The following is a 22,479-nucleotide window of genomic DNA, read 5'->3' on the forward strand; positions in this document are numbered from 1 at the left end:
AACAGGCGGAAGGAAAGCCAGAGAGGTGGAGGCATGTCCTGGAAGGAGAGGGATGGAGATCAGCCACAGCAAGACTGTAGAATAAATGACTGTAGAAGCCTTATTTGAATATATGTGTAAATGAGGATACAGGGAGTAGAAATGAAGAAATAAAGAGTATCTAGAAGAAGAGGAAAGGTGTAGAACATGGTGGTGAGACCAGAGAGGCAGAGCTGGAGGCAGCAGAGACTAAAAGGTTGAGACTCTCTTTGTGAGAGACAGTGATGGACACGTCCATCAGATGGACAGCAAGTCAGAGAGGCCAGACTAAGGTGGTTCAGACAAGACAGAGGACCTGGTGAACACAGCAGCGGAAGGATGCTGAGGTTGAAACCAGGTAGGAGACGTAGAAGAAGACTGAAGAGGAGATTTATGGATGAGACAGGGGACATGAAGTGAGCTGAGGATGAAGAAGACGGGGTTAGATGGAGGCAGTTGATCCAGTGTGGTGATGCCTGGAGGAAACGGCTGAATTTATAACCAATTATTCGTTGGATTGATGAGTGATTACGGGCTGGGTAGAAGTCTCCTCTTTGACTTGTTACAAGTTGTTAACAACATATTGGTAACAGCTTTATATTTTCTTAACAATTAAAAGAAAAATAAACCAAACTTAACAAAAAATGTGAAAATTCTGCAGAGTCCCTTCCAAAAAAGTTGGGACGAATAAAAACACAATGCAGAATGAGAAAGTAAAAAACTCCGTTGACTGGTTTCCTCACCTCCCAGACCCAGAAGAAGAAGAAGAGGAAGAAAAAGAAGAAGAAGAAGAAGAAGAAGAAGAAGAAGAAGAAGAAGAAGAAGAAGAAGAAGAAGAAGAAGAAGAAGAAGAGGGGGCGGGTTCAACCATGAGCCTTCAGATAAGAACAAAACATCAGAGTTTTCATGTTAAGTTTCATAGGGAATAAAATATAAATTTACAAGATTTCCAAATGATTTAATTATGTTTTAGTTTTTTTGTTTTTAGATTGTACTATCAACGTTTTTGGGAACTGGGATTGTACATCTTCATCCATCCATTCCAGTTCAGGGTGGTGAAAACTGGCTTTTTCTCTGAAGGCTGGAGGGACAAACTCAAGCTGCAGCTCTGACACTGAAAAAGAAAACAAAGCAACAACAAATGTTTAAAAGACAACAAGTATAAACGACCTGCTGACGCTGGACTGGTCCAGCTGTGTGGGGAAACAACAAGAAGTTTAATTCTTTCACGGATTTAAATTAAATGTTTTTTTCACTGCTGCACTAAAACGAAGAATATCATCATAAAACTGTCACACATGTAATCACAGAACATACGGTCCTTTCCTGGTTTAATGTTACAGGCTTTGTTTACCGTGTAAAAACACAGGTGTCATGTGTTGTTTCCCTGCTCCAACACACCTGATTTTAAATTAACGGGTCCCTGTGGATAAGTTGTTGGATCCATTTGATCTGAATCAGGTGAGTTGGAGCAGGGAAACAACAAACCTGCAGGATAGGGCCCCTGGAGGACCGGAGTTTGACACCCCAGCGGGTCTGATGCTGCTCCGTCAGCGGCGGATGGCGTGAGACTGGAGGGGAGGCCATTCATTAAACATGACCGTCTAAAAATAAAGGCTTCCTCTTTTCACAGGAGCTGCTCTCTTTAATCTGGGCCAGAGCTTCGAGTGCTTTGCATCAGCACATGAGAGACAACGAGACAAAGAGGAAGAGGAGGGTGTTTCATCTTCATGGTGACCACCGCACACATTTGTACTTCAGAAAGATGCTCAGCTCGACCTCCGAGCCCACCGTTAATAAACCAAGGCCTCTGATTACAATGATTCTGTATTATTGAGCAGGAACTGTGTCACATCTGGAGAAGAAAGATGTGAAACGATGCAGCTGTTTGTTTTCTGCCTCATCTCGACACGAGACCGGGCCGAAAAAAGATTTAACCTTCTACTGTTAGAAAACACACTAATAAACCTTTTCTCCAAGTTTAGACCCTAATCTTCACAAAATAAAACTGAAAGTGTGTTTTAGTGTGAACTTCAACGCTTTTATTGCTGCAGGTGATCAGTGTGTGTGGCGTTATGGACGGTGTTAAACTGGGGGGATAAAAAAGTTTACATTTCTCCTCAGAAACAACATTTCTGACACTGGGAACACTGAGCTTTTGTCTCTAGACATGATGAACATGAACCTTCTTATTGTGGAGCAGTTCATCATTTCCTTTCTGTTTTCCATCTTCACGTCTTCCTCTGATTTCCAGTCCGTTTTCAGGATGAAGTCTCAGATCAAGCTGCTGGTTTACAGAGACAAAGGTCTGTATTTCTGCTTCAGTGTTTTATTGTTGATGAATCAACGAGGTGTCCCACACTTACAACCAATAAACTGGAGATGACTCTGTAACCTCATCACATGTTGCACATATAACAAACACACACTTCATTCCTTCATCCCAACAAATAAAAACACAGTCTTCTTCTCTGAAAGTGGTTATGTACAAGAACTGGAAATGCACGAAATGATCAAAGGAAGAACTTTGAAAGACCTTCACCAAGCTGGAGAACTACTGATGAAGACGACTTTAACCCGTTGGTACTAAATATGTATTTTACTCAGTCTCCATTCCAGGTTATCCATCATCGGAAAGCTCCTGAGATGTGAATGATGTTTACCATTCCAGGCTACTGTAGATTCAGTAAAAACTTTCAGACCAGTCCATCCATCCATCCATTTTCTTCTGCTTATCCATCGGGTTGTGGGGGCAGCTGCCTCAGCAGGAAAACCCAGACTTCCCTCTCCCCGGCCACATTCACCAGCTCATCCGAAGGGATCCCGAGGTGTTCCCAGGCCAGCCGCGAGATGTAGTCTGTCCAGCGTGTCCTGGGTCTTCCTCTGGGCCTCTTTCCGGTGGGACGTGCCTGGAACACCTCACCAGGGAGGCATCCAGGAAGCATCCTAACCAGATGCCCGAGCCACCTCATCTGGCTCCTCTCGATGTGGAGGAGCAGCGGCTCTACTCTGATCCCCTCCCGGATCTCCGAGCTTCTCACCCTATTTCTAAGGGAGAGTCCTTTCAGACCAGTCACAAATGCAATTTATTTTTGAAGTCTATTCCCTCATCAAGTGTCCAGTAAAAATAAAATAGTTTGTTCACAAGTTTTTTGTCCATAAAAACCTTTTTTAGGCAGAAATTAAGAAAATTTAAGGGTTAAAAGATTACAAGAAAGTAACAGTAACGAGTAATGAGGACTAGATGGAAAGGTCTGAACTAGTGATGGGAAGTTCAGCTCTTTTCAAAGATTCGACTCTTTTGACTCGGTTCTCTTAGAAGAGTCGACTCTTTTGGTTCCCAAAACGGCTCATCATTTAGTTTCACTCAAAAAATTCTAATTATACAATTTTAATTTAGGAAACACAAGCTGTGATAAAAGAAACGCATGGGAGGAAATTGCTAACCAACCAAATGCGTCTGAAACCTTCTGCTCTAACTCACCTGACTCAAATGAAATGAATCAAACAGCCTATGAAGTGCAACGACTCATTAATTTGAGTCAGGTAATTTAGAGCAGACATGGAAAACCTGCTGGATTGTGGCCCTTGTGAGACCTCTTAGGACACCTCTGGAGGTCTCTTAAATATTTGGAGTAGTGATTCTTGAGCTTGTTACTCTCGAGGCTGCAAGAATAAGAAAGAAGTTTGCATTGGTCCGTTCATTTCATCCTCCACGAGGAGCTTCGTCTGCGATGGTGCGTGAAGAACTGCGGGGTGTCTGTGTTTTTATGTGTAATGAACAGCTGATCAGGTTGTTTAATTTTTAAAGAGAAACTGTCTGTGGCAGGGCGGGGCTTTGAACGCGGTGGTGTCTGTCATTAAATCCCACGTGTTGTTAACATGAACAAAAACTGTTCCCATTCATGTCCGCGAGAGCAAAATAACATCATTTTGTTCTTGTGGCCTCAAGAACAAGAAAAAAGTTCTGGCGGAGAATGTAGCAGCCTTTACACTTGAGAAAGATGATAAATAACGTATTCTTAAGTTTGAGAGCAGGACTAAATTCCACCTCAGCATTTAAGACTAAAATGGGGCCGTATTTATGAAGGACACCTGATACGTCCCCAGCCTGAACCACTACACTCCCCGGCTTCTAAAAGACTTTTCCTTCTTTACATAGTGGGATGATCCTGGTCTTTACTCGTGTGGAATTGACTGCACAGTGCACCGATCAAAGTAAAGTCCCGCCTCTTCTAAAGATTCAGCTCTCTTAGAAAGGAATCAGTTCTTCTCATTTGCTACAAAGAATCGGCTCTTAGAGCCGAGTCGTTCAAGAATGACACATCAGAATTTCATGGAAATCATTCAGCTTCTAAAGGACAGTTTTGAACCAGCAGGACTTTTTCTGCTGGTTCATCATGAAGGACCCTCGTTAAAGGAGGGAGAATCCACTAGGTTGTCTGAGGGGAACCTTTTGGACATCCAACTCAGATCTCACTGGACTCTCGTTCACCTGCACAGCAAACATGGTTGCAACAGAACTTTGGGCATCCTCTGCAAAGAAGATGATCTTAGCAGCACTTTATGAATCATAAGAGCTACTGGATCGAAGGCACTCTGAGAAAATGACAATGAAGCACAGTGGTGGCAGCATCATGCTGTGGGGAATCTTCTCACAGAGGTCCTTAAAGAAAGCCTGCTGGGACTGCAGAGACCTGAGACTGAGATGGTTCGCCTTCCAGCTCCTTTCAGGACAAGCCTGGTACTGTCCAGCCAAAGTCCAGACTTCAGTCTGACAGGACGTCTGTAGAGACGAGCAGATGAAGGTTTAAAGCTTCGTCCATCCAACCTGACAGAGTTGGAGAGGATCTCTCTGGAAGAATGGGATAAACTGTCCAAATCCAGGATTACAAAGCTTGAAGAGGCTAATTCGAGATTACTGGAAACTGTCAATCTGCTGCCAGAGAGGCTTCTACAGCAGCTGATGAAGGTTTCTTACTTCATGTGAAAAGAATAATTAAAATGGATAAAATAAACTGGTTTGACTCTTCATCTCTCCTTCTCCTCCTTCCTTCTGCACCCAGGATTTTCCCTCTTCAACATTCCCTCCCTCCAGCTCCTTCTCACACTTTCACCCTCTTTCCTTTAATCCAAAACTTTTCCTCCCCGCGCCCTGACCCTCCTCCTCCTCCTCCTCTTCCTCGGCTGTAGGTGAGCTGCATGATTGGGCGGCAGGTTGGAGGGGTAGGCTTTTGGAAATCACATGGTTCACTTTCCCAGTTCTGTAAGACGCCATTTTGGAGGAAAGTTTGGAAATTGCAGACCTGGGAGGTGCAGAGAAAAGAGGAGGAGGAGGAGAGGAAAGAAGAGGAGGAGGAGAGGAAAAGAGAGGAAGCAGAGGAGAAAGAGAGGAGGGATTTACACTCAGAGAAGTTTGACACGAATGCACAAAGCAGGCTGCGCTGGGACTATCGCAGAAGTGAGTGGACCAGTGCGGGATAAACCAGTCTGGGCTGGGTTCCGGTTTAGGTGTGCCACCAGGCTGGACTTTGAAGTTTTTTTTTGGATCAACCAGCAGAGCTCCGGAGCGGATCTTCCCTTCACCGCCGCCGCCGCGCAGCAGCAGCGGCTCGTGCATGCACCGTCTGGGCTCCGCCTGCACGCAAACTTGCTGTTATATATATATTTACTGGAGTTTGGCACACAGCAGGTCCCAGCTGGTGAAAGCTAGATTCCCACTTTTCCACCAGCCACTGCGGTCAGCCTGCGCGCTGCACGCCGGCGCAGGGAGCCTCTCTGGCGGGGAAGTCCAGCTCGGAGAGTCGCAGCTTCTTGTTGGCTCCTGATCTCTTCATGCAGTGTTAGTTTGAAGCGGGACTCCCGTGTGTTTGTGCGCCAGTTCCCGCGGAGGGTTGGTGTGGTCGCAGTCTTTGGACGGGTCGGTTTTCCTGACAGTTTAGTTTGCGGGTTTGTTCGGCTCGGACGGGAACTTGGTGTCGTCGTGGAGGGATTTTCTTCTTCTGCCCAGACTTGGAGCGGTGACAGCGGATTTAACCAGAGGAATAATAAAACCCCGTCCTGTGTGAGGAGGAGTGTATGCGGCTAACACAGATTTAGCTCCATACCGAGCCGAGCCAGACCCGACCATGCCAGTCAGAAAGAAAGGTAAGCAGCTTTCACTTCACGTAGTAACTAGCAAGCTAGCTGGGCTAGCCGCTGCCTGCTGGGGGAAACTCAAACTGCAGCCTCGTGCAAAGAAACGCCACAATTACACCAACACGGACACACACCAACACGGATATGATTAAAAGCGGTCCACACGGCCCAGTTTAGCCGTTCTGAGCCGGGCCGAACCGGACAGGTGAAGTGAGTTAAAGTAGGGCTAGCCGTTAGCCGCGGCTGCTAACCAAGTTGTATTTGGGGCACCTTGTCTGAACTAAAAATAAACTCTGATATCAATAAAATATTTACAGGGTCGTCAGGGAGCACGCGATACCTGAAAAAGGCAAACTGTAAATTTTTTATAAATACTCTTATAAACTTTAGATGTTAATAAACTTCATTACTTCACATGTTATGTTTGGAAAACTTGAGCCAGAAGTGGTTAAAAACAGCAACCTAATTATGCTGGGATTTTATATCTGGACTCCCAGAGTATCTTATAAAACTTATAAAACCACCAAAAACCACTGACAGGACCCACAACAATGTGCCTTTTCTCTTAAAAATACAGGTATGTTAAAATATTTGTTTCCCGTTGAATATTTACTGATTCTAACAAATAAAGCAGTGAGCTCTATTGTACAAGAAAAATAGTCTTAACTGATCATCAGTTGATTGTTTGGTCTGTAAATACATAAATAGAAAAAAATATTTAACTTAATTTTAAGTTTTCAGAGCTCAAAGTGAAAGCTGTAAATATCTGTTTTTTATGGTGAAACATGAGAAGTGGACGTAAAAACCAAACATTTCAGATGAATATTTGGCCTAAAACTGTTAAAAGTTCCAAACTTTTATTGGTTCAGTGACGGATGAGAAGTGAAGGGAGATCAGTGTCTCAGGATCAGGTCTCCTCTGGGTCCACAGACCACCAGAACCTCTCAGTCTGCTGCTTCAGTAGGAACCAGGTCTGAGCGACACAGGAGCAGGTTTTATTCTGGCTTCTCCACATTAAATGCCATATTTCAACGTTAGGAGCTATTTTTAGATTTCACCCTGTGATCATAAGATGCTGGTGGTTCCCGTTGTGGTTTCTGTACGGACTCTAGACTTCTTGAATGCTTGTTTCAGGCTGGATCTGCCACTTTCTTTAAGTTTCCCTAAAGTTCCAACCCCAGAAATAAAGTAAATTGCTTTAGGTTCAAGTTGTGTTCGTCCAAACTTTTTTTTTATTCGCTTGACTTCTTGTTAACTTAAAATAACCTGACATGTGCCGTCGCTTAGATTCATTCAGTCATTCATTCATTCGTTCGTTCGTTCGTTCATTCATTCATTCATTCATTCGTTCGTTCGTTCGTTCGTTCAGTCGTTCGTTCGTTCGTTCGTTCGTTCGTTCGTTCGTTCGTTATTGGAGAACTCTGAGTTATTGTCACATTTTCTACAGTTTTGCTCACACATAAGTGGATTTAAAAATGACGGCAGACACGTTTTATTCAGTATTTTTGTGAGATAAGTGAAACTTGCTCCACATGTTCTGTGTTTTCTGCTGAACGATCGGCTCTAAACAAGCCGAACAGGTTGTGGAACGTATTCGATATAAAACAGAATACGTGGAACGTGTTTAGCATCTTAACGAAACATGTGTTCGCGTACGTTCCACGTCTCTACAGACATGTGGAACATCTTTCACATGTTTCACAAACATGCAGAATCTTCTCTCTCAGAATTGTAGAAAATGTGCTGATGACTCCGGGTGTCCAGTAGAGCGACTGACTGACTTTCTGATTGATTGATTGATTGATTGATCAGCTCTAAACAAGCGGAAGCACCTTGTCTTGTGCTTTATGAAGCTGAGATTCACTGAAAGATTGATGGAAACTGTGGTTTTATTCTACTTCTTATCCAAAAATTTCCAAACATCTCGTCCTTGGAGGTTTTTATTGTCTCTTTTATATTGTAAATATTATTTTTAATAAAAATATTGGATATTTTTCCTTAAATTCAGAAGTTTTATCCTGGATTGACGTCTTGCTGCACTAACAGAAAGTAATTATATCATTTCTCAGTAAAAACCATCTTTAGCTTCTGAATGTTTTGTATGACTAACTGTAGAAACGATTTGCACGGTTTCTTGTTAAACTGAGACACCGGACTGTTTCTGGACCACATGACCCCACATTCACGTGTTGAATCTAGTGGCGAGCCATGACCACGTCCCTGTAGCTCCAGCTCGCGCTCGTAAACGTCATAAAGGATTATTTGAGTCATTAAATAGACTTAAATCGGAATTCATTACTTATTTCAGTGTAGTTGAACGTCAGATTCAGCAGAGATGAAAGTTTGATGTCCGGTTGGAGAGCGGTGACCTGCTTCCCTCCGCCGGGCCTGGTGCAGACCGTTATACTGGCTCCAGCAGAAAAGCTGCTTTTAAGTCCACCAACTTTATTTGTGCTGCACAGAACCTGCTCAGCTGTAAATGTGTTTATATCTGGAATCTGGGAGCAGCTCAGTGTTTGGACTTGGCTGCAGCTGCATCGTGTCTCAGATCCGTCGTATCACGAACTCACCTCTGCTTCCTCTTCCTGTCATCCAGATGCACAGCGAGCTCTGCTGCTGCTGGAGGAATACCGAGCCAAGCTGAACCACGCCGAGGACCGGCAGCTCCGGCACTCCATCCAGAGGGTCATCGACATCTTCCAGAGCAACCTCTTCCAGGCTCTCATAGGTACGCTCCCGCCGGGGCTTCAGAGCTGTTTGTGAACGCCGCTGGTGTGGGCTCGACCAGGCCACCAGTAGTGATGGCAAACGTCCAGCAGCCTTCCCAGCACTGAGATGAATTCTCCGTATTCTCCGTCACACTGTTACACTCTGCTGCAGAGCTCCGTCTGAACTACATCTGCTGCTACACCCGTCATTTTCCCATTGATCTGTAAATCTCCCAACAAGGCGGAAACTTTCCTCACAACGTCCAGCTTTTCTTCACACTTTCTTTGGTTTATGGCATTTCTATAACATGAGTTATTATTTATAACCAGAAGAAAAAGTCATAAAAAATGAAATATAAGATTTTAACATGAGGGATTTATTCTTGGAGCAACAGATCTTTGTGTTAACGTTGTAAGTTCGTTTTTTCCCTGAGCGGCGTCCTCTGTCCGCTGGTGCTCCGTCTGGATGCAGAGAAGCTTGAGAAGCTGCAGAGAAGCTTGAGAAGCTGCAGAGAAGCTGCAGAGAAGCTTGAGAAGCTGCAGAGAAGCTGCAGAGAAGCTTGAGAAGCTGCAGAGAAGCTTGAGAAGCTGCAGAGAAGCTGCAGAGAAGCTTGAGAAGCTGCAGAGAAGCGGGCCTGCATGTGGCCACGTGCTTTTTGTTTTGATGGCATCGCTCAGGTCTGTCAGCCGTGACGCGTGCCCGTCTTTGATGTGAACGCCATCTGACTTGTAATCTGTCAAGCGTGCTGATAGACGTGAGATGTGAGCCGCGTGGCCAGAAAGACGACAATAACTGAGCAGCTGTGAAGTCGTGGACATGCCAGGCTTCCTGATTTCACTGCTCTGACAGCTGATGAACGGACAGTTGGAGGTAAAAGGTCTTTTGGTGACGGCTGAGCGTCGCTGGCTGTCGTTCCACATGACACAAATAACTGGAAGTCAAATATTTGTTGTTGCTGAAGCTGAAGTGTGAAGTGGAGACTTCGGCCTTTGTAAACGCATCAGTAGACATCGGTCTTTGTAGAAAGACGGATTTATTTCCACGCATTTCATCCAGATTTGATGTGAGTTGTATTTAATATGTGGGGGGATGGCACATCTTTTACCAGTGAGTGCTGGTTGCTCCTGAGACGAACATCATGGCTGCAGCATGTTTGCTTCATCCATCGCAGTCGAGTGAGAGCTCGTTAAGTTTGTGGCTGTTTGTTGTGATCTGCTGGTGAAGGACGTGGGAACCGTTCCCAGTGAGGACCAGCCGGTTTCTTGGTCCGCTACGTGAGACGTGAGAAAAGTCACGTGATTGGACACAGGTAGTTTCCATCAGCTGGAACCGGTCCTTTTAAAGCCGACCCCATGAGTGAGGGAAAGGGTTATGGGATCAGGAAGCAGTAAAACACGTCTCTTTGTGAGGCGGGGTGAGTCAGAGTTGACCCCGCAGGCTTCGGGTGGTGCCTCGCTGCCAGCTAACGGTGCTGGAGGCGGTGGCAGGGTTAACGGATCCGAGCAGCAGGAATGTCGTCCGACCTGTTTGAGTTTCCCAGGACTGAATGAAAGACTCAGAAGTTATTGTCTGAATGTTGAGAGAAGGAAGTCGTTAAGATTCACCAAACAGAAGGAATCGGGCCGCCGGCTCCTCTTTCTTTAACATGTTAGTCCAGAGGTCACCTGATTCTTTAACTGGCCTGGACGAGCTGCTCAGCATGCAGGGAGCAGCTCGTCTCAGCAGACTGAAGAACGGTTGGTTTTAACCACCCAGTTTCACAGAGAAATGAATGGAAACAGATTCGACTTTGACTCCATCTGATGGAAAATAATGACTTCAGTACAGTTCGGTAACAAATACGGGGGTGAAGTGTGAGTCTTCGCTGAACTCTGAGGATTTCACACCAAACACGGAGGAAAGCTTCAGGACTTGAAGGGTTTTTGGTTCAGGCTTCCTGAAGTCTGGATCATGGCTCCAGTTTTCCTCTGGTTGCTGTTGGGATTAATCAGAATTTCTTTGTTCCAACCGAATCACGTAAACAAAGCAAACAGAGAATGTTTCAGTAGATTAAGACTGAACCAGGATGAGCTGAGCCGGAACAAAGGAGGAAAAACAACGATTCCTACATTTCCTTTCATTTTTTTTCTTTGTTTTTTTATTTTCGTTGCAGGCAGAACAACCTGAATTTTATCCATTAAAACTCCGACCTCCATCATTTCACAGAAAATGTTGTTTCATTAAACCTTTTCCCACCTTGTAACGTTCCCATTCCTGTTCCCAGCACTTCCACGCCCCTCCGTTCTCTGTCCAGATGATGATGATGTGATGATGGTTCTGGGGAGGGTCCGTCCCGCCGTCAGACCCGTCGAGGTCAGACCCGTCGAGGTCCGGGTTCTGGGGAGGGTCCGTCCCTCCGTCAGACCCGTCGAGGTCCGGGTTCTGGGGAGGGTCCGTCCCTCCGTCAGACCCGTCGAGGTCCGGGTTCTGGGGAGGGTCCGTCCCTCCGTCAGACCAGTTCTTTGCTCCAGTTCTTGGGTCATGTGACCTACCTCAGCCTTTTCTGGCTTCTTGACAGCCACGTTTCCATGGAGACCGTTTCTGGTGAGGCTTCGGCCAACAGTAGATGGATCAGCTGAGGGTCCAGATGCATCTCTCAGTCCTGGTTCAGGTCTTTGCTGGTTTTCACACATGAAACTAACGAAATGGGAACAAATGATGAGCGAGCAGAATTATTTCATCACTTTTTGCTGCACGTGGTGACGTAAACATGTGATTTTCATCTGGGACACGGAGAACTCGGATTGTATCCCAGAACTCAGAATTCTGGATTTTCTCCTGGGTTCATGTGACGGTGGAAACTCATCTTTAATTTAGAAAAACTATTTGCTTTAAACTCCAGATTGTTTTTTAATTCGAGGTCAGATCAGCTGATGTCAGCTCTTCGGCTCCGTGTTTTCCGTGGTCTCCGTCAGCAGATGGAATCCGCTGCAGCTGATTAGAGAAGTTTCTGTTGGAGGCAGAAGGAATCCCGACGTGTCCTGGTTTAATGAGCTTCCTGGTGGCTGAACTCCGGTGAAAGAAGACTCACTTTAATCAAATAATTACTGGATGTGATGGAGTCTAATGAAGAGCTGCTGAAAGTTGGATTCAGGATAAATAATTCTGCTTCTTCTCAGCTTGAACACGGCTGCCGTGCATCTTCTGCTTCATGTTTTCATTTTGAATGTTTGACTTTAATCCCACCGAATTACACAGAAAAACTTTTACTTGTAGCTTTTTTGGGAGGGATTTCTTTTTCTAAATTTGGCTCCTGGTTGTAGTTGAATGTGACTCCTGACTTAAATAACTCCTTGGTTTGGCCTGGGTTTAACTGAGCGCGTGCAGAACCATCCCGGGTGTGTTTGTAACGCTCACCATGACGTCTCAGCGGCCAAATGTTAGTGGTAAAAATGGATTTCAGCCATGCAGTTTCCAATCTGCCACCCCCCAAAAAGAGATGTCTGCAGCAGGCCGAGCAGAGCGTAATCCCTCCGAGGACACGATGATTACCCCCAGTCTCTAATCCCCACCCTCCACCATCACAGCTGATTTACAGAGAGCTGCCAGCTTCAGTTTGTTTTTCTTCTCATTCTTTCTCTGGCCTGCTTTCTCCCTGACAGATGGCCTTCCTTTAGTTTTTATTTTAATAAACCAGCCTCCATGTGTTTCACATCATTTTCTTCATATTCAGACCATTTCAGGCCGTCTGGAAGCTGCAGGTTTTACCTGCTGGACAGTTTTTATGTTTGAATGTTTTTTTACATCAAATGTTTCATTACCTTGAGATAAAAGAATAAACAAATCAGAGGTGTGATCTGGTGGTGACCCCTTCAGGGACGCCCGAGCCTCCACGTCTCCAGCAGCTTCTTCCCGATCCTCCAGGGAGTTTCCCAGCTGCTCCCAGGCCAGCTGGGAGGTGTAATCCGCTCTACGAGGCCCCCCTCCCGTCCCAGCTGGCTGGGTAAACCTCTGGAGGGAGGGAGGTGCATCTTCCTCTTCTCCTGGATCTCTAAACTTCTCACCTGGTCAAAGAAAAGAATTCCAACCAGCTGACTGTCCATCATAAAAATCCTCCAACAAACTGAGAATCGGCCTTCCGACTTCCTTCCGACGTGAGCTGTGGTCAGCACGACCCCGCCCGACTTTCATCCGCACCTCCGTCTCTTTCCAATAAATAGCTTCATTTTATTTCCCTCCAAAATACATGAACCAAAATGAATCAATGATTTCAGTTAAATTAAAATGAACAAACACACTTTCATGGTGAAAACGTAGCAAAGAAACAGTGTTTTACCTCCCGACAGCCTACCGGGCGACCTGCGTACTACACACTATCCCCAACAAACATAACTACACCTTCTTAAATCCTCCATCGTATATTAGTTAGGGCTGGGCACGTTAGCGTGTTAATGTCGCGTTAACGCGTTTTTTCTCAGACTTCTTGCTACTGGCTCTGAACCAGAGAAAGCTCATGTCGAGGCGGCTTCCAGGCCTCGTCCTCCAGGTCTGGTCCTCCAGGTCTGGTCCTCCAGGCCTCGTCCTCCAGGTCTGGTCCTCCAGGCCTCGTCCTCCAGGCCTCGTCATCCAGGTCTGGTCCTCCAGGCCTCGTCCTCCAGGCCTCGTCATCCAGGTCTGGTCCTCCAGGCCTCGTCCTCCAGGTCTGGTCCTCCAGGCCTCGTCCTCCAGGCCTTGTCCTCCAGGTCTGGTCCTCCAGGCCTCGTCCTCCAGGCCTCGTCCTCCAGGTCTGGTCCTCCAGGCCTCGTCCTCCAGGTCTGGTCCTGCTGCAGCGGTGCGTCTGAATCAGGACAGAGCAGCTTTATTAACACGTCTGGACCTTAAGAAAGAAGAAGAACCGACGTTTCTCTTTGTCCGTCAAACTCATGCAGACGGCAGGACATCGTGACTTTTAGACGGGAAACTCCTTCTTTCTTTTTAAACTGAATGTAGTTTTCTCCACGTGGCGGCGTGGCTCAGCAAGGTAGAGCGGTCGTCTCGTAACCCGAGGGTTGCCGGTTCGATCCTCTGCCAAGTTGAGTTCATGTCGAGGTGTCCTTGGGCAAGACACCGAACCCCTAATTGCTCCTGATGGGTTGTTGTTGAACGCCTTGCATGGCAGCTTCCGCCATCAGTGTGTGGATGTGTGGGTGAATGTGATGTATAATGTAAAGCGCTTTGGGTATCATCCCAGGTACAGTAAAGTGCTATATAAATACGGACCATTTACCATTTTATTCTGGTGGGTGGACGTTCTGAGCATCGGTGAGACATTTTCGGACTGTTTTCCAAGCGTGAAGCATAAATCGGGTCTTCTTCTGCCTCTGGTTCGGTGAATCTTGGTCACAGCGAGATGAAACTGTGGAATCTGTGAGATGTGAGCTTTCAGTAGAGGAGTCGTTTGTTCGTGTTCATGGGGAAACATCTGTGTTTATATATTTTTCGGACTTTGTGTACCTGGTCTTTAATTATTGTTTTAACTGTGTTTGGTGGTGATAGAAATGGTTTTACTGAGCTGGTAGCTGAGATTCTGGACTTTCTGTGGATACCACACATGTTTATAGTTCCATCTACAGACCTGACGCTACACCCGGAAACCAGATGTTAACCCTTAACTCCCGGTAGCGGAGGCTGCAGGTGAAGCTAAACAGTAAAGCTAAGAATGAAAGTTTAGAGAAATTATAGGCAGAAATCTGGATTATGAAGCAGTGAAGGTGCATGGATGGAAGTTATTGTGTGTGTTGTGAATATTTCTCTCTCCTCACCATCTAGAAGCTGTTAGATTCTCATCCTGCTTTGTCTAAAATCAGCTTAGTTTAGTTTTTTAATCAAGACGCCGGTTAACCGGCCGTATACTAGCAGCGAGTTACGGTACCGTAATGTGACGTATACCCGTGCTTCTCATTGGTGTTGTGTCAGTAGCGTAAACAGATGAAGAGTTATGGTGTTCAAAAAACGTATGTCATGTTCTGAAGCTCGCAGCAGCGTCTGGTTCAAAGTTAAGCCGGCAGCTTAGTTTATGAATGCTTATAGAAATCTGTCATACTGGTTTCATTAGACAGCTGAGCAGAGAGGGCCGACTTTACTTTTCCACAGATGGACAGACGGATGGACCAGATACATAGATCAGTAGATAAACGGATGGTTAAACATTTTATTTATAAACCTCCAGTTAAAACTTCTAATTTGAATGTGCTGCATGTTTAAGTTGCTATATTTTGTGTCATAGTTGTATTATCTTGTATTTTTGTTTGTTGACAACACAGATAGACAAACAACCATTCACACACACACTCTCTCCTAGGGAGAATTTAGAATAACAAATTAGCCTATCATGCATGTCTTTGGACGGTGGGAGGAAGCCGGAGAACCCGGAGAGAACCCACGCATACACGGGGAGAACATGCAAACTCCACACAAAAAACATACACAAGTGTATCATCATCATTATTATTTAATATTAACCTTTTTTTATACAGGCAGTTGAGACGCAGTCTGTTTGGTGTCTGTGGAGGCCGTCTTCCACCTAACACACTGGTGATGTTCTGGTTGAACAGAAAAACCTGCATACAGAATAATGAACGTGGACTAATACAGAACCATGATAGAACATTTTAATAACATTATTTAACAAGCTGAGGGCTCAACCCTGCAGGGCAAGCTCATGGTTTCCTTCAGCAGACGCTGTTCACACATGTTTTCACGCCTTGAATTCAACGGTTGTAGGATTTTTAATCCGGTTAACTTAGAAACAGCTAAATATTGACATTCCTTGAATTTTTAAAAGTTTTTTAAGCCAGTGTTTTTATGTTCAGCGAAATCGAGCTTCTTTCTACAGAAACTGAATGACTGCAGCTCAGTTTTCAGACTCCTGATGTTTGGATTGATCAGCTTTCTGAAACTGACGTTTCTGAGGTGATTTTGTTTTTTGACATTAACATACTAAGCACTTTTTATTTTTCATGTCCTTTTTTGTGGTGGCTTTCATGGACGTGAGGTAGAACATAATCTAATCCTGATCGCGTCCGCCGGCGTGGGCGGGGCTATGTAAATTCCTCTGATCCTTAAACTAATGATGAATGAAATGAAGAGGTTGGATGAAACATGCTGCATTAATAATTCTGTTATTTTATATGAAAAAAAGATCCTGTTTGGACTAAAATAACCGCCTCAGTTCAGAAATTTATTCATCCTAAATGGTAAATTTGAGTTTGGCAGCAAGAAACCCTGAAAAACCATGTCAGCTTCCAGCAGCCCGAAGCCGTGAAAAGATTCTCAGGACCGACCTGATGGCATGAAAACAAAGACTGGAAAGAACACGCCTGGATGGATGGATTATTCCTCCTCTTTCCTAACTCCTGTAACTTGTCCTGAAACCCGTTAACCCACCGAATGGGGAAAAAAAATGTTTCCCAGATGCTTCCTACTGATGTATGAAACTGGGTTTTAGTTTATCAACTTTTTCCTAAACTCAATAAACTTTTCAGGTTTTGTTACAGATGAAGGAAACCATTCTGGAACCAGCTGGAAACAGACTGAACCAGTATGGCTTGTTGGGAAGGGTTACAGGCTGGCAAAGCTGCATCTGAACAAACCACCAGACTTCTGAACCAAGGTCCTCTGGACAGACCAGACCAGAGCGGACATGTTTGGTCCTTAAACGCCTCATAGCAGCTGTCAGCACGGTGGTGGAGGGATGATGGTCTGGACACCTGCAGTCGTTGTGTGGACCATGAACTCTGCTGGATACCAAAGTTTTCTAGAGTCAGATGCGAGTCCACCAGGTCCGCCAGTGTCGAGGGGGCTGTAAATATGAGATCACAAGGCTAGTGGGTGCAAAGGTTTGGAGGACATAAACAAGTGGAACAGAGCAGCTTTGTCCGGGAACTGAGGCCTCCAGCCACAATTAAAGCTGCAGTTAAAGCAAAGTTACTATATTTTCCTCATGTACAGAAGTTTAGTCGTCCTTCGTTTGCAGTCACATTGATGATGTGGTCCAACATTATCAGTGATGGTTGCTCATCCGTTAGCTTAATCCCAACAAAAAACAGATCCTTGTGGCTTATTTACCAGTCGATCAATCAGATTCTGTGTCTCAATTATTAAATGGATCTTATTTCACTTTCAGCTTTGAAATCTTGAACGAGGTTGTTAAGTAAGTCCACCGTTCCTCCTCTTTAGACGTACTAAGGTCCACTTTACAAACCTCACATGTATTTAGTTTAAGTTTAATGTGAAGTTATTTCAGACTTTTGACTTTTGAAGATGATGTCTCACTCTGTAGTCTTTTTTTTTCTCCTTTGCCGACAATAGTCGACGGGTAAATTAGTTGTCGACTTTTGTTTGTTGTCGACAACGTTGACTAATTGTTTCAGCCCTAGCCCCGTAGGGGACGTAGGTCCCCACCCGTTGGACGGAGAGCCGGTCCAGACTACCTGTACAGGAGTTACCGGGGATTTAACAAAGAACAAGGTGTTGACCGGGTCCGAAGTCCAGACCTGAGCCTGACTGAGATGCTGTGGTGGGACCTTCAGATGCTGCAAACCTCAATGAGCTGAAGCAACGATGGAGCCGAATTCCTCCACAACCACGAGAGAGACTGAAACGTTGCCCAGAAGACCATGACGGAGGGAGCTTCTAGCTGCTGCATCATCACGCTGGTGCTGACTTTTAGTTTCTGTTAAATAAATAATGTCCTGATGTTGATCTGAGACTGGAGGCACTGAAGTTTACGACCTGATGAGTAAGCATTTATGAGCCCTGGACTTTGTTTCCATGACGACTGTACACCTTGAGGAAACACTGCTGCTGTGGTCTGGAAATGCGAGTGAATCATGGAGACTTGAGTCTCTATAAAAATCTTTTCATTACTGGAAAACTCTGAAACCCTGTGGATGGTATGAGGAGGTGAAGCTGCCCAGGTTGGGGCATCTGTCCACAGCTCACAGTGGTTAAACCATGAAGCAACACTCTGAACGTCCACTCCCACACTGCTGCCAACTTCAGGATGAATTAACAGCATCGTCATCTGACGGTTCTTCTGCTTTTTCAGCAGAGAAATGACGAAACTGAAGGAGCGCAGCAGCAGTCTTAGTTTGTTGGTGGGATTTAAAACATCGGTGTGTGTGATCTACACGCTGGGTGTGGTGTGTATTTTCCACAGAGAGCTGCTGCTCTGGTGGCAACAGCAGTCTAAATAGGTGTGGTCTTTTATTAGAGTCAACAACAGAAGCTCCTGTGTCAGGCTAAACGCTTAATGTGATCACAGCCATTGAGTTTATCTGCAGACGTCAGAGTTCTGTCTATAATTTCATTTCTGAAGGTCAAAATAACTTTAAATTAGGATCCTTGTTGTCAGAATGCTGTGAATCTTTGTAGATATTTAGACTGTATTATATTTTCATTTAGTGAAGGGGACGTTTGTTCATATGCATGTACAGAAGTCCTGATCCGTCCTCGTTTCTGTATATAGTCACAGGAAAACAGGAAAGTGCTGCAGAGCTGTACAGAAACATGTTCAAACATGAAAATAAACCCAGAAAACGAGTCTGAACCAGAGTCAGTCCAGTTCCAGGAAGCTTTATCCTGCAGCACAGTCTGAACCCTCTCAGACAAACGTACGACCATTTCTGTTGCAAAGTTCAGCGATTCATAACCTTCATTGTCTCGTCTGGACATGTGGTCTCTGTCCAGATGGACATGGACAGACTAACAAAGCTGTGAGACTGAAACCACTATTTTCCAGTTTTCCTCCAGTGGTTCCCCGTAATTTACGTTGGTCATTAAAGGTGTCATCACCTGGTCTTTTCATGTGTCCACTGTCCTCTAAGTGTCTAAATATTCTTTGAAAACCTATTAAACAAAAAAATCAAACAGTTTGTTTTGACCCTTTGCTCATACCACAACTTACCATACCAGTTCATACAAGCTTCTGACTGATGTTAATGAGGTGCGTGCTGATTGGCTGCAGGGAGACCAGAGTCGGAAGGGGGCGGGCCCAGTGCGTGCACAGTGTGTCCGACTAACATGAACAGCTTAGTGACGGCGAGCGAACCTGACGGCAGAATTCAGCCGTTATGTTCGAACCAGACTCTGAGCCTGAGAGTAAAGATACCGAGATGATGGCAAAAGCTTGTTTACAACAAAATGTTTACAGAAATTTACGTGGCAGAGCACTTCACCCCACTTCTAAAAAACATACATTATACATTGCAGGGGGTTAAACTTTTAGGCTTCTCCCTTAGCATTAGCATTAGCGTTAGCATTAGCTGCGTCAGCAGTAAAGCATGACTCTAGGCGTGGATGAGGGGCTGGATTATTCAAACAGCCTCCTGTATGAAGCCAGGAGCAAATTAAAATCACGCGTTGGCGAGAGTTTACCTTGTTAGCGGTTCTGCTGTGAACAAAGGACCCAGACGAGAAACTCGACCGTCTTCAAAAGAAAGTCTTTCAGGGAAGTTAACGCTTCGGTCCAAAAACAATACACATGTTTTAACTTGAAAAAGTTTCCAGGTGATGACTCCTGTAATACTTTTACTGAAGAACAATAACTGTCCTTAGACACTTAAAATTAACTATGTCTAAACTAGTTCCCACCAATCCTCCACATAGTCTACAGGAATAGTTCTCCAGGATCTTTGAAGGACTTTCCAAACTTCTTTGGATGTTTCTGCCTTTTGTTTCGTTCTATGTCCAGATGATCCCACACTGCTTCAATAATGTTGAGGTCCGGGTTCTGGGGAGGATCCATCCCTCCATCAGACCCGTTACCACTGATCTTTATTCCAGTTCTTGGGTCATGTGACCTACCTCAGCCTTTTCTCCCTGTTTCCCTTAAGAATGGCTTCTTGACAGCCACGTTTCCATGGAGACCATTTCTGATGAGGCTTCAGTTATCAGCAGATGGATCAGATGAAGGTCCAGAGGCACCTCTCAGGTCTTGGTTCAGGTCTTTGCTGGATAGTTTTTAGTCCTGACTCTTCTTCTTTTGTCCTCCATGTGTCCAGTTTCTGCCTCCATGCTGAGATGAGCCAGGTTTCCAGCTACCAGCTGATTGCTGCTGAAATCCTGTTTTCTGTCAGACTGGATCTTTGCTGGTTTAAACCAGTTTAAACTGCTTCTTCTCTAAGTTGTTTAAGTGTCGACACACCTCCGGTTCATTTCTGAGTTAGGAGCTTTTTTCTGCCTGAATAGTTTAAACGTCAGAATTAAATTCCTTTGAAACTGGTCCGGTACCAGGACTGGACTAAAAGTCCGGGAGAAAGCTAAAAAAAAGTTCAGAGATAAACTTTGAGAGACCTTCAGAAAGCTGGAGAACTGTTGATGAAGACCAGCTTAGAAGATTACCACAAAGTCCGGCTGCAGGAAGGAAAAAATGTAGAATCTTAACGTTCGGACGTCAGTTCTGTGATGAGAAATCCTCCGTCTCACTTTTCTCTCTCTGATCTGAAGCATGAAACTAGAACATTTTGACGTTGTAAGAATCTTTAATTTTCCAGGCTGGGTTCAGTTCTCCGGACGTCTCCTCTCTGTGTTGTGTTTAAGGTCGTCTCTCAGCTGATCTGTGTCCATGTCAGCCTTCAACCTGCGCCTGAAAGATTAAAAATGGTCAGAAGTAGTTTTCATGTTTGTGATCCCCAGAATAAATCCTGATGAAAACCTTTAATCAGATTTTTACTTGTACACCAGAGATTTAGTTTTTTCTCTCGGCCTTATTGCGTGAACGTTGGTACTCCACTGAACAACAGGAGAACACTTCACTGCAGCCAGGAAAACACAGCGCTGTCAGCTCAGATGTTAACGCTGGACCAGTGAAAGAAACCTGCAACTTTCTGTGTGGAAATCCTTCAGAAAACAAAGAAAATGAATCTCAAACAACTGATTACTCTTCAGGTTCTGATCGTAAATCTGTGGGTTCCTGTGTGGACCAGGACTTTGTGGTTTCCTGGTTTCAGTTCCTGTTCAGTTTGAGGTGAAGCAAACCGCCCTGCAGTCTGACCGTCGTAGAGGCTGAACATCGGCAGCGACGGACTCCATAAACTCGTCTGTTCCAGCTGCAAACAGGAAGAAAACGTGGGGCAGTTTTTATTTTTAGCTTCAGTCATGTTGATGTTCGGAGCTATTTTCAGTCTTCAAAGAGTTTTACATCAGTGATTTCAGATTAAACCACGTCTCCATGAAGGTGTCACTCCATGAGTTTCAGTTTGTGGTGGAGGACCAGAGAGCTGATCCGGTCACAGGTGGTCCGGTTGGACCCGACCGCGGCCTCATTCATCCACCATCGTACACACACATCTGTGTGTGGGAGCGTTTTCATGCAGCCTGTAATTATCATCTCTTACTTATAAATGTTAAATGTCCGAAGAGCTCGGACCTGCGTCTGAACGGAACCTGCTGGTTAAAGAGAGAAACGGATCAATCTCGACATCGTCCCGGATTCTTTATTCCATCGATGTAATGACTCGGTAATATTTTGGAAGAAAATAATCAGCTTATTTGCTCACTAAACTTAGTAAAAGATACCTGTGACAGACAGGTGAGGACTTCTGACCATTGATCTCAAACTGCTGGTCATCAGACATCATGACCTGATCGGTGACATCATGACCTGATCGGTGACATCATGGCCTGATCGGTGACATCATGGCCTGATGGTGACATCATGATCTGATCGGTGACATCATGGCCTGATGGTGACATCATGATCTGATCGGTGACATCATGATCTGATCGGTGACACCATGACCTGACTGGTGACATCATGACCTGATCGGTCACATCATGACCTGATCGGTGACATCATGATCTGACCGATGACATCCTGTCCTGACCGGTGACATCAGAGCGACTTCTGATCGGATTCTGCTTTGTAAAAGAGACCCTGTAAGATTCCTGCCCTGATTTGGGATCTGTGTTGTCTGTGCTGGTTAAGATCACAGTGGCTTTGGTCCCCTACAGGAGGCAGGAAGGGACATTTCCTGGCCATCACTGAGCTGCGTACACCATCCTGCTGGATGTGCTTTTCTCCGGACTAAAACACGTTTATTTTTCCTGAGCACGGATCAAGTCTCCTTCAGCTCTACAGAAAACCGGTGGAGGTGAACCAAAGCCGGACCTCACCAGTTAAACATCCACAGCTGGAAGTTGTCCTAGCTTCTGTCTCATCTGTGTGTGAGACACTTTAATTTTCAGGTTATTAACAATCTCTTTAATGATGGGAGAAAAAAAGCAAGTAAACTGAGCCGGAGCTCCCCTCCATTATCAGTAAATTATTCATAAACTAAATCATTTAAATTTGTTTTTACTTTGTATGTTGTTTCAGACGATTGTTAAATATATTTTCTCGCTATTAAACTTTTAAAAAGTCGGGTTTTGAAATTAAAGGTGACGAGTGAACTAAACAGATATTTGTTAGTTTCCTCCGTCACTACGAGACTTTTCTGTGAGTCAGCATCACAGCTGAAATACTGCACAGTTTACTCAATACCTGCACACAATGCCACAAAAACACACTTTTTTGGATCTTTTTGGGATTTTTATCTTATTTCTTTCTTTCATATAATTTATTATTCCTCTTGCCTGCATATTGTCTTTAATTTT

The 22,479-nt window shown here is 44.8% G+C and overlaps 2 protein-coding genes across 14 annotated transcripts in view; both read left to right on the forward strand.

Moving 5' to 3' along the window:
• LOC121645098 (zinc finger protein 420-like) overlaps positions 1-22,479 on the forward strand; it is a 1,096,702-nt gene that overhangs the window by 432,676 nt on the left and 641,547 nt on the right. The gene's annotated exons all lie outside the window — the stretch shown is intronic.
• Positions 5,258-22,479, forward strand: part of LOC121645089 (discs large homolog 1-like protein) — a 117,346-nt gene continuing 100,124 nt past the window's right edge. For 3 of the 13 annotated variants that reach the window (XM_041993422.1, XM_041993420.1, XM_041993421.1), the window contains exons 1-2: positions 5,267-6,165; positions 8,753-8,884. In XM_041993422.1, coding sequence (XP_041849356.1) covers positions 6,147-6,165; positions 8,753-8,884 — 151 coding nt within the window. In that variant the 5' untranslated portion in view covers positions 5,267-6,146. Of the gene's footprint in view, positions 6,166-8,752; positions 8,885-22,479 lie in introns of all 13 variants that reach the window. The other 10 variants (XM_041993414.1, XM_041993415.1, XM_041993416.1 and 7 more) reach the window with 8 other exon arrangements.

The sequence above is a fragment of the Melanotaenia boesemani genome, chromosome 8 (genome assembly GCF_017639745.1).
Source record: "Melanotaenia boesemani isolate fMelBoe1 chromosome 8, fMelBoe1.pri, whole genome shotgun sequence".
In the NCBI taxonomy this organism is placed as follows: domain Eukaryota; kingdom Metazoa; phylum Chordata; class Actinopteri; order Atheriniformes; family Melanotaeniidae; genus Melanotaenia; species Melanotaenia boesemani.